The sequence below is a fragment of the Eubalaena glacialis genome, chromosome 12, assembly GCF_028564815.1.
Source record: "Eubalaena glacialis isolate mEubGla1 chromosome 12, mEubGla1.1.hap2.+ XY, whole genome shotgun sequence".
Classification (NCBI taxonomy): Eukaryota; Metazoa; Chordata; class Mammalia; order Artiodactyla; family Balaenidae; genus Eubalaena; species Eubalaena glacialis.
Window position 1 is genome coordinate 92,234,372 of NC_083727.1, and position 16,926 is coordinate 92,251,297.

At 42.5% G+C, this 16,926-nt stretch overlaps 1 protein-coding gene across 1 annotated transcript; it reads left to right on the forward strand.

Annotated features, from left to right (window-relative positions):
* The first annotated feature begins 2,997 nt into the window (after positions 1–2,997).
* Positions 2,998–8,840, forward strand: LOC133102260 (protein argonaute-1-like). Its single transcript, XM_061207221.1, has 2 exons — positions 2,998–3,115; positions 7,294–8,840. Exons 1-2 carry the CDS (start codon positions 2,998–3,000, stop codon positions 8,769–8,771), a joined length of 1,596 nt encoding a protein of 531 aa, XP_061063204.1. The 3' UTR covers positions 8,772–8,840.
* The last annotated feature ends 8,086 nt before the right edge of the window (positions 8,841–16,926 follow it).

The window sequence follows — 16,926 nt, forward strand, 5'->3', positions numbered from 1 at the left end:
TTCCCCCCTTATTGATCTGTTGATTTAATGCATTCTCAGTCAAAATTCTAGTCCACTTCCTGGTAGGATGTGACAAGCTCATTCCAATGTCTATATGAAAATTGTAAGGACATAAGAGCTAAAACAACCTTGATAAAGAACAACAAAGAGTGCTGAGTGTAATCGAGACAATGTTGTATTTTCATGAAGGCTGACAAATAAAGCAATAGAATATAAAAGAGAGTTCAGAAAAAGACCCACATATTTATAGACAACTTATTTTTGGCAAAGGTGCAAAGGCAATTCAGCAAAGGATCGTCTTTTCAACAAATTTTGCTGAACGATTTGGATATCCAAATCCAAAAATGAATAAATAAATCACCATATACCAAAATTAACTAAAATGGTTTATAGACCTAACAGTAAAATCTATAAAACTACAAAACTTTTAGAGGAAAACATAGAAGAAAATCTTTGTGCAGCTGAGTTAGCAAAAAATTTCTTAGATATTACATCAAAAACACATTCCACAAAGGAACAAATTGATAAATTTGACTTCCTCAAAATTAAAACCTTCCATTCTTCAAAATGTACTATTAGGAGAATGAAATGACAAATCACAGACTGGGAAAAATATTTTAAAATTATATATCTAATAAAGGACTTGTGTCTAGAATAAAAAAGAACTTTCAAAGTCAATAATAAGAAATCAAATGACCCAATTTTTTAAACAGACAAAATATCTGAATAGACGTTTCACCAAAGAGGATGTATAAATGGCAAATAACCAAACGAAACGAGGCCCAACATCATTAGTAACTGGAGAAATAAAAATTAAAACAACCATGAGATACCACTACACACTTACTAGAATGGCTACAATTTAAAAGACAGGCCATACCAGGCTTTGGCAAGATGGTGGAAGACTGGAACTCTCATACACTGTTGTGGGAATGTAAAATATGACAACCAGTTTGGAAGCCAGTTTCTTAAAATGTTAAACATATACCTGTTACATAATCCAACCTTTCTACTCCTAGGTATTTACCTAAGGGAAATTAAAGTATAAGTCCATGGAAAGGACCAAGGACAAGTGTTCATAACACGCTTATGTAATAGCCAAAGCCAAAATATATCTACAAAATAGTCAGATTCTTCTGCTACTCCGTCTTCCATGCACAATTACTTTTTTCTCTTGAAAGTAACTTTATATTCTAGAGAATTAAGGGTATGTCATTTTATCCTTTTCAATCAATGCTTTCAAATGTTCCCTACTCTACCTTAATACAGGTTGAATTTTATGTTCTTTCTTTTAATTTTTATGGCTGGGAGAAATACACTATGTTAGTAAATTGCCTTTGTCTTTTCAAAATACAGTACAAATATGCTTTTACATAACTCGTTTTCCATTTTATCATTCTATTTATTGTCCTTTTCCCTCCTTCTTCCAGTTTTTCCCATATCCCCCCAAAAATATTATTCATTTTTGAAAGGTGAGTGGAGGAGTTATGTGGTGCTTTTAGGTATTTTTAACAAAAATCGCTTTTAAACTTTTTTTTTATGTTTCTTACAAGTTGTTGAGTTTTCCCATTACTTTTAGTGTAGTATAATCACACGTCATAATGTTAAAGGGCATCACTTATTTTAAGGGTAAATGCTAAAAGGTAATATGCCTGTGGCTGATAATGTAACTTTGAAATAACAGCATGACCGTTACCAAACATGCAAAGCCTGCACTCAACTTTCAAGTGAATTGAAAGAAAAGAGAAAGGGTAAAGATCTATTCTGAGAGCTGTGGCTTCTCCCAACAATTTTGCATTTTGTTTTACACAATATCCTATTTAGCAAGTAAGATGTTCACATTCATAGGTCCAGAGCATAATTTTAAGATTCCTAGGAGAGGAGGAGTCAAGATGGTGGAATAAGAGGATGCAGAATTCACCTCTCCTTACAGTACATCAAGAAGACATCTACAGATGGAACGATTCTCACAGAGCAGCTGCTGAACACTAACAGAAGACCTTGGACACCTAAGAGCACAAGCAAAATCCCCATGCAACCTGGTAGAATGAAAGAAAGATAAAAAGAAAAGAGGAAATGTGAAGGGACCAACACCCTTGGTGGGGAGCTGAAGGTGAGGAGAGGTTCCTGCACCCAGAGAAGCTCCCTCACAGTGGGGAAATCAGCTGGGGTGGAGAGGGAGCTTCAGGGGATCAGAGGGGAATGCAGCATCCAGTCTGGGAAAGGCAGAACAGAGTAAGATGTGTGCGCATGGTCTGTGCACAGCCCTGTGCACCCCAGCCTGAGTCGTGTGTCTCCTGTTGTGGAGGGGGTCTAGGTGCTGGAAAGTGGGGTTCGGAGCACAGACCCAGGGAGGCGACAGCTGTTGGCTGTGAAGAGACAACCTGAAAGGATGGAAGCAACGAGCTCCACAACTGGAAAAGTTGGTGGAAGAAGCCTGGGTCACCAAAGAAGCAAGATGCCATTGTTGAGTGGGGTGCAAGGGGTGGAACCACCATTGTAACCCTTTACCCACCCACCGGCCCCTGCCACTGTGGGCCCTGGGATGGGCACCCATCTGAGCAGGTTCACTCGCCTCTCAAGCCAAGGTCTCCTCCACCTGCACAGGCTGCAGAGTCTCGAGTGCTGCCCCCACCAAAGCTCCTCAGGAATCAGCCCTGGGCCCACCAGCCTGAGATGGGAATCCACCAGCGCTGGCAGGGGCTGAGTGCTAAAGCCTGGGGTTAGGAGAGCAAACCCAGGGAGAGGGCCACTGTTGGCTGTGCCGAGATGGCCTGAAGGGACAGGGAGCTGAGCAACGTGGAGACAACCAGAGGGGACGAGAGTGAGGGGTTTCACTGCTGGGAATGCTCCTGGAGGGGGCATGGTCTGCCTCGGAAATGAAGCACTACTGTTGAGTGGCACATAAGTGGCAGCAGGGCCGACATCACAGGTTCTCCACCCACAGGCCAGCCCCTGCCTCCAAGGACACTGGGAGGGATTCCCACCAGAGCAAGCATGCCCCAGTCTGTTCCAACTTCTCACCGGTCTCTGCTACCGCAGGCACTACAGGGGGATCCCATTGGAGCAAGCGCACGCACACCAGTTGTGGCCACCTTATCCCTCCCCAGCCTGAGTAAGTGTGCCCCAGTCAGCTGCTGTTTCTGCCCCCTCTTGCCTGGGTGGGGAACAGACACCTGAGGGTGGCCCACATGTAGAGGTGGGGCCAAAACCAAAGCTGAGCCCCAGGGGCAGTGCAACTAAGGAAAAGGGGCAGAAATCTCTCTGTGCAGCTGCACAAGCCATGGATTAAACCCTCGCAGTTAGCCTGGTATATCCAATGCCTGCAGAGCATCTGAACTGATAATGAGGGTTCTCACAACTGAGACCAGTCTAGCTTTAGCAGCTGTGGACATTGGAGACAAGTACATGAGGGAGTTGGGTCAGAGACTGAGCTGCCCTCACAATGCCCACAGTGGGTCCAGAGACCTACCTAGAGGTACTGGAGGGCTTCCTGGGGAGGTGGAGGTTGGCTGTGGCTCATTGTGGGAGGACACTGACAAAGCAGAAACCAGGCAAATATTTCTGTTTGTTTGTTTTTTGTTTCATTTTGTACTATTGTTGTTTATTTTTTATCACTTTTTATTTTTTGTTTATTTTTTCTTTTTAAAAAAATTTTAATATATCTTTTAGTTTTCTACTTTTATTTTAATTTCTTGTTCTGTGGTTTTTTTGTCTTTGTTTTATGTTTTGTATTATTTGTTTTTATCTTTTTTGTGTGTTTGTTTTATGTTTTCTTTGCTTTTTTTTAGTTTGCTTTCTGTTTTTGTTAGTTTTGTTTTCATTGTTTGTTTTTGTTTTTGGGTTCTTCTGTTTGTTTGGCTGTTTTCTTTTTTTTGTTTTCTTTGGGGGTTTTCTTTGTCCGTTTTCTTTGTTGTTGCTTTTGTTTGGTTGGTTTTGTTTTTATCATTTATCTTGGGTTTTGTATGTCTGTTTGTTTTCTTTTTTTGGTGTTGTTTGTTTTTCCTATTTGTTTTGGGTTTTGTTTCTCTGTTTGTTTTACTTTTTTTTTTTTTTTGGCTCACAGAGTCTCGGTTCCCAGCCAGGGGTCAGGCCTGAGCCCCCCAGGGTGGGAGCCTGAATCCAGGATGCTGGACTTCCAGAGAATTCCTGGCCCCAGGGAATATTAATCTGCGTGAGATCTCCTGGAGGTCTCCATCTCCACTCCAAGGCACAGCTCTACCCAATAAACAGACAAACTAAAAAAAATTAAATACAAAACAAAAATATTAAATGCAACAAGGAAAAAGCAACAAATAGTATACAAGGGAATCCCCATAAGGTTATCAGCTGATTTTTCAGCAGAAACTCTGCAGGCCAGAAGGGAATGGCAGGATACATTTCAAGTGATGAAGGGAAAAAACATACAACCAAGATTACTCTAGCCAGCAAGTCTCTCATTCAGAGTCGACCAGGAAATCAAAAACATTACAGACAAGCAAAAGCCAAGAGAATACAGCACCAACAAACCAGCTTTACAACAAATGCTAAAGGAACTTCTCTAAGCAGGAAACACAACAGAAGAAAATGACCTACACAAACAAACCCAAAACAATTAAGAAAATGGCAATAAGAACATACATATCAATAATTACCTTAAATGTGAATGGATTAAATGCTCCAATTAAGAGACACAGACTAGCTGAATGGACACAAAAACAAGACCCATATATATGCTGTCTACAAGAGACCCACTTCAGACCTAGGGACACATACAGACTGAAAGTGAGGGATGGAAATCGATATTCCATGCAAATGGAAGTCAAAAGAAAGCTGTAGTAGCAATACTCATATCAGACAAAATGGACTTTAAAATAAAGACTATTACAAGAGACAAGAAATGACACTACATAATGATCAAGGGATCAATCCAAGAAGAAGATATAACAATTGTAAGTATTTATGCACCCAAAATAGGTGCATCTCAATACATAAGGCAAATGTTAGCAGCCATAGAAGGGAAAATCAACAGTAACACCATAATAGTGGGGGACTTAAACACCTCACTTACACCAATGCACAGATAATCCAGACAGAAAATAACTAAGGAAACACAAGCCTTAAATGACACATTAGACCAGATAGACTTAATTGATATTTATAGGACATTCCATCTGAAAGCAGCAGAATACACTTTCTTCTCAAGTGCACATGGAACATTCTCCAGGATAGATCACATCTTGAGTCACAAATCAAGCCTCAGTAAATTTTTAAAAAATGGAAATCGTATCAAACATCTTTTCTGACCACATGCTATGAGATTAGAAATCTATTACAGGAAAAAAAAATGTAAACAACACAAACACATGGAGGCTAAAGAGTATCCTACTAAATAACCAATGGATCACTGAAGAAATCAAAAAGGAAATTAAAAAATACCTAGAAACAAATGACAATGAAAACACTATGACCCAAAACCTATGGGATGAATCAAAAGCAGTTCTAAGAGGGAAGTTTATAGCAATACAATCCTACCTCAAGAAAGAAGAAAAGTCTCAAATAAACAACCTAACCTTACACCTAAAGAAACTAGAGAAAGAGGAACAAACAGAACCCAAAGTTAGTAAAAGGAAAGAAATCATAAATATCAGAACAGAAATAAATGAAATAAATAGAAATGAAGAAAACAATAGCAAAGATCAATGAAACTAAAAGCTGTTTTTTTGAGAAGATAAACAAAATTGATAAACCTTTAGCCAGACTCATCAAGAAAAAGAGGGAGAGGACTCAAATCAATAAAATTAGAAATGAAAAAGGAGACATTATAACTGACACCACAGGAATACAAAGGATCATAAGAGACTACTACAAGCAACTCTATGCCAATAAAATGGACAACCTGGAAGAAATGGACAAATTCTTAGAAAGGTACAACCTTCCAAGACTGAACCAGGAAGAAATAGAAAATATGGACAGACCAATCACAAGTAATGAAATTGAAACTGTGATTAAAACTTCCAACAGACAAAAATCCAGGACCAGATGACTTCACAGGCAAATTCTATCAAACATTTAGAGTTAACATCCATCCCTCTCAAATTCTTCCAAAAAAAATTGCAGAGAGAGGAACACTCCCAGGCTCATTCTACAAGGCCAATATCACCCTGATACCAAAACCAGACAAAGATATCACAAAAAAAGTAAATTACTGGCCAATATCACTGATGACCATAGACCAAAAATCCTCAACAAAATACTAGCAAACAGAATCCAACAACACCTTAAAGGTTCATACACCATGATCAAGTGGGGTTTATCCCTGGGATGCAAGGATTCTTCAATATATACAAATCAATCAATGTGATACGCAATATTAACAAATTGAAGAACAAAAACCATATGATCACCTCAATAGATGTGGCAAAAGATTTTGACAAAATTCTACACCCATTTATGATAAAAACTCTCCAGAAAGTGGGCACAGAGGGAACTACCATATGACCCAGCAATCCCACTACTAGGCGTATACCCAGAGAAAACCATAATTCAAAAAGATACATGCACTCCAATGTCCATTGCCACACTATTTACAATAGAAAGGCCATGGAAGCAACCTAAATGTCCATCAGCAGAGGAATGGATAAAGAAGACGTGGTACATATATACAATGGAATATTACTCAGCCATAAAAAGGAATGAAATTGTGCCATTTGCAGAGATATGGATGGACTTAGAGATTGTGATACAGAGTGAAATAAGTTAGAAAGAGAAAAACAAATATTGTATAACATCGCTTACATGTGTAATCTGGAAAAATGGTACAGATGAACTTATTTGCAAAGCAGAGATAGAGACACAGATATAGAGAACAAACCTATGGATACCAAAGGGGGAAGGGAGGAGTGGGATTGACATATACACACTATTATGTATAAAATAGATAACTAATGAGAACCTACTGTATAGCACAGGGAACTCTACTCAGTGCTCTGTGGTGACCTAAATGGGAAGGAAATCCATAAAAGAGGGGATATATGTATATATATATATAGCTGATTCACTTTGCTGTACAGCAGAAACTAACACAACATTGTAAAGCAATTAAGTTCCAATAAAAATTAATTTTTAAAAAGTACAATTGGAAAACTACAGAAAACATGAAATATATAATGGCCAAAATTATATTTCTACAATAAATTTTTTTCTTCTTCTTGGGGAAAAAAAAAGATTTCTAACAAGGCTTATTCTGATTTCTGCTGACTATGAGCCTCTGAAGTGTTATTATGAAAAAGGTAAAGGAAGCTGAGAAATAAGCTGAGAAATCGGCCCCAGACAGACAAGAGGAGATCAGCCGCCTGATGAAGAATGCCAGCTACAATCTAGATCCCTACATCCAGGAATTTGGGATCAAGGTGAAGGATGACATGACGGAGGTGACGGGGCGAGTGCTGCCGGCGCCCATCTTGCAGTACGGCGGCCGGAACCGGGCCATTGCCACACCCAATCAGGGTGTCTGGGACATGCAGGGGAAACAGTTCTACAATGGGATTGAGATCAAAGTCTGGGCCATTGCCTGCTTCGCACGCCAAAAACAGTGTCGAGAAGAAGTGCTCAAGAACTTCACAGACCAGCTGCGGAAGATTTCCAAGGATGCAGGGATGCCCATCCAGGGCCAGCCTTGCTTCTGCAAATATGCGCAGGGGGCAGACAGCGTGGAGCCCATGTTCCGGCATCTCAAGAACACCTACTCAGGGCTGCAGCTCATTATCGTCATCCTGCCAGGGAAGACGCCAGTGTATGCTGAAGTGAAACGTGTTGGAGATACAGTCTTGGGAATGGCTACACAGTGTGTGCAAGTGAAGAATGTGGTCAAGACCTCGCCTCAGACTCTGTCCAACCTTTGCCTGAAGGTCAATGTCAAACTTGGTGGCATTAACAACATCCTAGTTCCACACCAACGCTCTGCTGTCTTTCAACAACCAGTGATATTCCTGGGAGCAGATGTTACACACCCCCCAGCAGGGGATGGGAAAAAACCTTCTATCACAGCAGTGGTAGGCAGTATGGATGCCCACCCCAGCCGTTACTGTACTACTGTGAGGGTGCAGCGACCACGGCAGGAGATCATTGAAGACTTATCCTACATGGTACGTGAGCTGCTCATCCAGTTCTACAAGTCCACCCGCTTCAAGCCTACCCACATCATCTTCTACCGAGATGGGGTTCCTGAAGGCCAGCTCCCCCAGATCCTCCACTATGAGCTGCTGGCCATTCGTGATGCCTGCATCAAACTGGAAAAGGACTACCAGCCTGGGATCACTTATATTGTGGTGCAGAAACGCCATCACACCCGCCTTTTTTGTGCTGACAAGAATGAGCAAATTGGGAAGAGTGGTAACATCCCAGCTGGGACCACTGTGGACACCAACATCACCCACCCATTTGAGTTTGACTTCTATCTGTGCAGCCACGCAGGCATCCAGGGCACCAGCCGACCATCCCATTACTATGTCCTTTGGGATGACAACCGTTTCACAGCGGATGAGCTTCAGATCTTGACGTACCAGCTGTGCCACACTTATGTACGATGCACACGCTCCGTCTCAATGCCAGCACCTGCCTACTATGCCTGCTTGGTGGCTTTCCGGGCACGATACCACCTAGTGGACGAGGAGCATGACAGTGGAGAGGGGAGCCACATATCGGGGCAGAGCAATGGGCGGGACCCCCAGGCCCTGGCCAAAGCCGTGCAGGTTCACCAGGATACTCTGCGCACCATGTACTTCGCTTGAAGGCAGAACGCTGTTACCTCACTGGATAGAAGAAAGCTTTCCAAGCCCCAAGAGCTGTGCCGCCCAAATCCAGAGGAAGAGGGGGCAAAAGGGTGGGGAACAGGGCCAGTAAGCCAGACCACCAGCCAGAAATCTCTGATATTCACCTCATGCCCTCCACCCCTCACCCCATCTTGTCACATCTGGCACTGACTCCACTGGACCAAGAGAGGCAGCCCTGGTGCCCACCATACACACAGATGTCGCATGTGACTCACAGTGCTAAAGACTCATGCCTGACAGCTTGGTAAGGCCTGGAGACAAACCCTGGTAGGTTTGGGTTTGATACTTTAGATGGGAAAGTGAGGGGCTTGAGAAAGTGGGTGGGAGGAGGGAAGGATTTTTTAGGAGCCTTAATCAGAAAAGGTCTAGATTTGTTTAAGAAGAAAAACGAAACCAGATGCAGATCAATATTTTAGGATACTAGATGTTTTAATGGGTTGAGAATCCAGCTTGTAGGAAGATTTTTAATGCTAATGGTTTTGGTTGCCCCTCCCCCAGCTGCCACTCCTCTTTCCCTTTTTCCTCTTTCTCCACCTTTTCTACCCCACCTTACACCTTCTCCCTGACAGACATCCAGCCCCTAGTAAGACTTAAGGCACTATGGCACTTAGCTCTGAAGTGACACGACCCTGTCTTCCTTCCGCCTGCTGGTGGGTAACCAGTGCCTTCCCTGTAACGGTAATGCTGCAGAACTGCAACCTTTTGTACCTATTTTGGGGGTGGGGTGGTGGCGGGGTGGGGGTGGGAGAAGGAGGCAGGTGGGGATGAAATACCCCTAACCCAACAAGCCTCCAGCCAGAGCGCCAGCTATTTTGCATTTGAAGGAGTTGACTTCCATATTCATTGAGCTTTTAAAAAGATCGCCACCTCAGGATGGTTAAAATCCATTGACATTTGCACTTTCAGACATGACAAGTCTCTCGGAGCTGCTGAGGTGACTGGCCTCTGGCCTTTCCACTTATGTCTCCTTTTCTCCTGTCCCCGCTTCCTCCCCACCTACCTGGGTCTGGAGTTACTTTCATAGCATTTCTCACTCTTGGCTTCTTTTTTTTTCCCTGATGGTCAAGTCTGTTTATGTTTCAATATTTTTTAACTGGGGTGTCTTTTAACAAATGATCCTTAGGTCTAAAATAAGAAAAAAAAAAAAAAAGCAAAAACTAAATGTTATTTTTATACCATAACTTGAGTCTATTGCCAGAATCTGGAAATCCCTCCCATGCCCAATGAGTTTACATCCCAGAAACATTGAGCCGTCAGAAGGAACTATGCACCTGACTTGTTCTTTGGCCTGGCTCTGTAGGGGGTGGTTAATCTCCCCAAGGTGGGGCTCAGTCTCCACCCTTCCTCTGTGCAGATAATATCTTTCTCTTGCTGCAGGCACCCCTTCTGCACTGCCCTCACTCTTTTCTGCAAGTGCATCTTCCCTTCCTCTGGACTGTCCTCTGACACTTTGGCTTATCCCAGATTTCAGCGTGTCCTGTGGATAGGCTGGGGAATTTTGCTGCTCCCTTTTGCTTCTGTTTACACAAATGAATTTTTCCTGATTTCCCACTAGGGCATGTGAGTGGGTGGCATGGGCTTTTTTTTTTTTTTTTTTCCTGTCTTCCTGGCTAGAGATGGGGTTTGGCTGTGTTGCAGAACTGGAAAAGTAGGGGGTTCTAGCTTGGGGCCTGTTGGCCTTGAAGCAAGGCTTCCTCATTCCTTGCCTGTTCATTTTTTCCTGTCCCACTGCTTGGGATGAGGAGTTGCAGCTTCAGTGTGGAAATTCCTCTTTTTGAGGAGCCTGGGCTTGGGCTTGCCCCAGTCTGGTGATGAAGCCATGACACTTTAGACCTAGCTCAGGCTTGGAGGCCAGCCAGAGGAAGGCCGGTCTGAATATGGGCATATGAAGTTAGAGCTACCATTTCCCCTCCCCAGCAGCCTTTGTACAGACCCAGATTTGCTATGCAAAACAGTCTATCCCAGGTTCTGTTCTGGTTGGCTACTTTGTTCAGCAACTTCACAAAACGTAGCACAAACATTGATTATGGAGAAGGCATCGGGACTGTTGAGTAACTCTTCCTTTACTTCTTTCCTGCTGGCTACAGTGTGGGGTGCCCCATGGGCACAGCCCAGCTGAAGAACAGAATGGAGGGCTCTAGGAGGAGGCAGCTCACTGGAGAGCCTACATTCCTTACACAAGTGCCTAAAGAGAGTGATGCCAACACTCCATCTGCCCTGTCCATCGCCTTCATATACCGTCTACTTCGTGTTCAGTCACGCTTTGGGGAGGGGAGTTCTCTTGGGACAGTGGGCTCTGAGTGTTCTCTTCTCGGGTGTGTTTTGGGGCTGGGATCAGGGCAGTATTCCTGGAGGGTCCAGTCATTCACCAGCATTTTGCAAATGTCCATTGAGAGCTGGTGGCAGCCACCTACTCTCAGCAACAGGTTTGTGTTCTCTCCTTTTTCTCTCTTTGCCTCACTCTCTCCAGTTGGGTTTTGAGCTGAGGCTTGAAATGCATTTTTTAGCCCTTTGGCATTGTACATGCCATTTAAGAAATAAAAGCAAAAGAAACAGCTTGGGCAATGGCAAGAATATGACATCTTGCTGTGATTTTCTTTATTTCTTTTTATCTTTGAAACTTGAAAAACACCCTTGACCTTGAGGATTATTCTTGTTTGAAAGGTGGTGCATGCAGATAGAGAAGTGGTGTTGGCAACAAGCTTTTGACTTTCTTTGATTTCGTTAAAGTGGTGCTTCTTACTTAGGCTCTGAAGAAGCTCTGGGGAGATCCCAGCCTCATCCCCTTAGAGAAGTCTCCTGCTCCCTTTGTTCCAATCTTTTACCTTCCTTTTCCTCTTCTCTCTTTCCCTGGCCTCCTTTTATTTTATTTTCTGTTCACTCAGCTTGCTTGCTGGCCTGCCTATCTGCCTTTGTGATGATGAATTCTCTGCATGGCTACAGTGATCGCACTGTTTGCTGGCAAGGTCAGGCTTAGCTCCTCGGCTGCAGAAGACCAAGAATCTGCTTCCCAAGCCCAGTGATGTCCTCACTGGGCTGGACTGCCCTCAAACTTACGTGAGGGCATAGCAGAAGGCCTGCCCAACTGGCATGAAATCAAGAGGGCTTCTGGCAACTTCCACACCTGTCCACTCTTTGGAGTTGGTTTCTCTCATTGCTTTTTCTAGATCTGGTTTCATTTCTCTCTACCTGGGGCCTCCCTTTTCTGAGGATGTCCTAGGGTTGACCTACTTGGTTATCCAGCGTTGAAGGGTTAGGGGATAGACATGGGGGAAGAAGAGAGGGATGGGAAGAGAACGGAGAGAATTTGGCTAAAATCTGGGAAAGGAGAGCGCTGCTCATTGATCACTTTTCCAGTCCAGCCTAACTCACTGGGGCTGAGGTGCTACTGCTGGCCTCTGGGGATAAGCCTAAGGCTGTTGTTGCTGGGAACTTAGGCTTAGATTAATGCTGAAGAAGGTACCTAACAGTGGGAAACCTCCCTAAAAAGCTCCCACCTACTCAGTAGCTCCGCTGCAGCCTCCTCTTTGGCTAAGCAATGATGTTCTTGGATAGTTTTCTTTTTCTTGTCCAGAATTCTGTAAATGAGGCCAGCAAGATGGGCAGCCAGGGGGACACTGTGACTTCTTAGCTGGCCCATAGGATATCTGCAAGGCTGGTGGGACAGTGTTTTAGACCTGGCATCATGTGTAACAAAGAAGGATGAAAGTTCCTTCCCCTTCAGGGTAGAGAGACGTCTCTAACTAAAATGCGATTTTGGAAATTACATTGGGGGAAGTTATTTTTATTTATATTTGCTGGGCATAGGCCAATCCAGGATGGTAGCTGGGATGCCTTCCTTCTTAAAGTCTGATCATGGCAGGGTTATGCAGGGCACTCTTTCCTCTTTGGCCTTCTAAGCAGACTGGGGAGAAGGGATTCTCTGGTTTTCTCTTTTCGCCCATTTATTAGGACTTGCCTTCTCCCTGGACAGGGAGAAAGGCTAGGTTGGTGCTCTCCCCTTACTCTACTCCTACTGACTTAGAACCTCTGGCTGCTGTTTGGGACCCCAAGAAAGGTAGTGGAGGTTATGGGCTCAAAACAAAAGAAAACAAAGCAAAAAAACAGAATAAGGTGGGGAAGGCAGATTTCCTTCTTTAAAAAGGAAAATAGGAAACCCTCCAAGGATTGTGCAAGTAAAGACAATATGTCGAATGCACTGACCCCCCTGGTGTAGTAGCAATAAGGAAAAATGAAATGACTTTCCTGTGCACACAGTCCAACCTGATTGGTGTGTGATGTTGCACTTAGCAGCCATCTGGTGGGCATGTGTGTCTACTCTGGGTTTCACTTTAGTTTCTAAACTTTTTATCCCTCTCAAGTCCAGCATGGATGGGGAAATGTCCCTGGAGCCCCACAGCTGTGTACTTGTTTGCATTTGTTTCCCTTTGAGACTTGTGTTTGTGTCCTGCTTTGAGGTGTACCTTGTCCAGTCCATTGTAAAATTATCCCAGCAGCTGTAATGTACAGTTTCTTCTGAAGCAAGCAACAGCAGCAGCACAATTCTGTGTTTTATAAAGACAACAGTGGCTTCTAGTTCTAAAAAAAAAAAAAAAAAAAGGATTGGGTAAAGAACTAGGTGTAATATTGTATACTGACGTGTGTGTGTGTGTGTGTGTGTGTGTGTGTGTGTATTTTTAAATTATATGCATGTATGCATTTATTTTAAGGCAAAAATAAAACACCTTAAATTAAAGCTAGTATAAAATTATTTAAATGAATTTACAGTTTTTAGACACTGTTGATAAGTTCAGAAAAATAATTTTCTAATTTTCCCTTTCTCTTTATTCTCTTTATTTCTGTCACACACAAGAAAAATAAAATTTCTAAACATATGTATTAGACTTGTCTCTAATAACAAACTCTGATTACAAAACAAAAAATCTACATCTATTTTCTCCCTGAATTAAAATTAAAACTAAATTTTGATTGATCCAAACCAGCTGACTAGGTTCATTAGAGTTTCAGATAAAGGAGTTTAAATGTCACCAAAGTATTCTTTGTTATTCTGAATAATACCAGTGAATGTTGCAAAATCACAACTCAGGTATAATCCCAGAGTAATGGAACTGTTATAGAGTGCTTATATAATGTGAATTTCAAACCAAACTATCAAAGGCTCTTCCCATTCCCAAGTTTAATATATTTAGGGACGCAATCAAACAGAAAACATAAATTGTTAGTCACCATATTTATATAGCGTTTTTTTGTGTTCTAGACACCATATGAAATGAGGTCCATTATCATAAAAATGCACTGATTTAACCTACATATTTTCTTCCAAAATTGTATCGCATGAAGTAGCCACATTTTTTCATTTCGACATTTCTCTCAGGACATGTAAAAGACAAAACAAATATAGAGAATTTTAAATTTCTCCTGAATTCATTGATAATGCAATATTGTCAGTGCAATATTGTAGATTGTCACTTATTGGTTGTTGGCTACAGCAAGCGTGCACTGAAAATCATTTTTCAGCTAAGTTAAACAAAAATAAAAATTTAAAGATAAAGCAACTATTTCATATATGAGTCATATTATTTTAAATGATTTGAAAAAAGTTAGCTAATCTAATCTGCTTCTCTCCAGTATGGAATATTTTTTTTTTCCCAAATGTCTTCCTCTGGTGTTTAACAGACATATCTTGACCTCTTACTATTCACAAAATGCCATACTACATATCTGGGAAAACTTCAATATGTATTTCCCAAAATTCTTCTTTCAGTCATATCTTCACTTCAGGAAGCTTCACTTTGCCATGAGTCAAAATTGGTGCAGGTGAATCATCACAGAGAGATTGCTAAAGATTTTGATATTGCCTAAAGTTTATTGGTATATTAGTTAGGAGTCTGGTTGCTAGTACCAGAAATAAAAGAAGAATAACGTAAACACTAAAGGGGAGGAGTTGTATACCTCATTCAATTTAAAAAATGGTCAGGTAGTCACAACTGAGGGCAAAGAAAGCTCAGACACAATATATAAATGCTCCTAAGACTATCGTTTTTCTTCTCTGTATTAATCATTTCCCAATCTTTATACTCTCTAAAAGCAGAGAAGCTTTATTCACCTAACAGGCAACAGACCTGCCAATAATTGCTTTCTAACATTAGACCTTCATCTATCATAAAAAGATTGAAATAGTTTTACTCAAGATGATTCCTAGAGAATAATACATCTCCCAGATCCTTCACTTTGGAAGTTGTTTTTGTAGGTAAGCATTTCCAGAATTAGTTAATATGATGCCTGAATCAAAGTGATAGATTTTTTTTCCCGTCTTTCTCTTTTCCACATTTACCCTGCTGGCTTGTCTACAATTTGACATGGGCTCTTTTCAGAAGATGTCTCATACAGCCCTGGGCATCCTTTCTCAGTCAGCACGACCTAAGGGAAAGGTCATTTCTCCCCATGCATCTCCTTCAGTCAGGGAGACAATAATTTCCAGAAATTTCCAGGGTCTAGTTGGACGGAATTGAGTTGCATCCCCATATCCCACCTACAAAAGTGAGAAACTGAGGAGTTGTACAAAGATCCTGAGCTCACCTCCTCCCATGGACACACCAAAACTACAAATACATATAAAACAACTACTCTGATAACAACCTGAAGATGAACAGAACAGATTTTTCCACAACTAAGAATATAAAGGAAAGGCCACATCAAGATGGGTAGGAGGGGCAGAGAAGTGGTCCAGTCAGAGCCCACACTCCCCAGTGTGGCAACCTACAAGCGGGAGGGATATCACAACCATAGGGGTCCCCCATGAGGAGTGAGAGGTCCAAGCCCCGCATTGAGCTCCCCAGGCAGGGCCTGCATTGGGAAGACAGTCCCGGTAATGTCTGAAATATTTGAAAACCAGCAGGGATTATGTCTGGAAGAGCCCGAGGGCTGTGGGAAACTGAGACTCTGCTCTTGAAGGGCTAATGCACAAACTCACTCACTCTGAGTCCCAGCACAGAGGCAGCAGCTTGAAAAGCACCTGGGTCACATGCAGAGATTCGCTGCCCAACTTTAGAGCAAGTGCTGGAAGGGCAGGGATCTGGTGAAAGTTTCTTTATGGATGGAAGCACTTGCAGGTGCCTTTTTTCACTCTCCTTTCACCCAGTTGGCCCAGTGCTGGTGGGCATTAGTCTATTATTCTCCATCAACCTAATACTGTGAACTAATACTGTGTACTCTGCCTTGGCATTCCCCTAAGGGCCTGCCCAGCCCAACCCACCTGCCAGCCTAGATCCTCCAACGTTGTTCCCACACTGCCACACCTAACAATAACCCTGACTGGCACTATACCCCTCCAAAACAGCTCCCACCCCTCCCTACCTGGTGGGTGACCTGGAGTGGCACTGGTACCCCTCCAAAACTAATTCTGCTCCTGGAGCCCAGGCTCACACAGCAGCATGCTTGCAATAGTCATATCTGGACCTCACAGCCATCTGAGCCAGGGACCAGCCCTTCACATCATTGTGCCCACAAGAGTCATGGTTGGACCTCTATGCCAACCAGACTGGGAGCCAACCATCAACATACCCACAGCAGTCACAGCCAAGACTTATAGACAACCATGCTGGGTCAGTCTCTCACACCAATGTCCCCCCAGGAATCACAGCCCAACCACAATAGGAGGTTGCAGACAGCCTATACAGGGGTTGCACATAGAACACCTAGCTCTGATGACCAGAGGGATTGTGTCTCTGGGCCCCACAGAACACTTTCTACATAAGATCACTCTTTCAAGACAAGGAGATATAGATCATATATTCAATACAAGGAAGCAAACACAGAGAGTTAGGCCAAAGGAGGAGACAAAGGAATACCTTCCAAACAAACAAACTAAAAAAAAGACAAAGCCTCAGAAAAAGAACTAAGTGAAATGGAGATAAGCAATTCAGATAAAGGGTTTAAACATGGTAATCATAAACATGATTACCAAACTTAGGAGAAGAATACTTGAAGTCAGTGAGAACATCAACAAATAGATAGAAAATATAAAATGAATCAGAAGGGAAGAATACAAAAATTGAAATAAAAAATACACTAGAGGGAATAAACAGTAGAATACAGGATGCAGAAGAACAGA

Excerpts from the sequence above, each read along its gene's own strand:
- LOC133102260 (XM_061207221.1), top strand. The coding sequence starts at position 2,998 with ATGCCCCAGTCTGTTCCAACTTCTCACCGGTCTCTGCTACCGCAGGCA. Across the intron at positions 3,116-7,293 it reads CTTATCCCTCCCCAGCCTGA|CTGAGAAATCGGCCCCAGAC; the intron begins GTAAGTGTGCCC and ends CTGAGAAATAAG.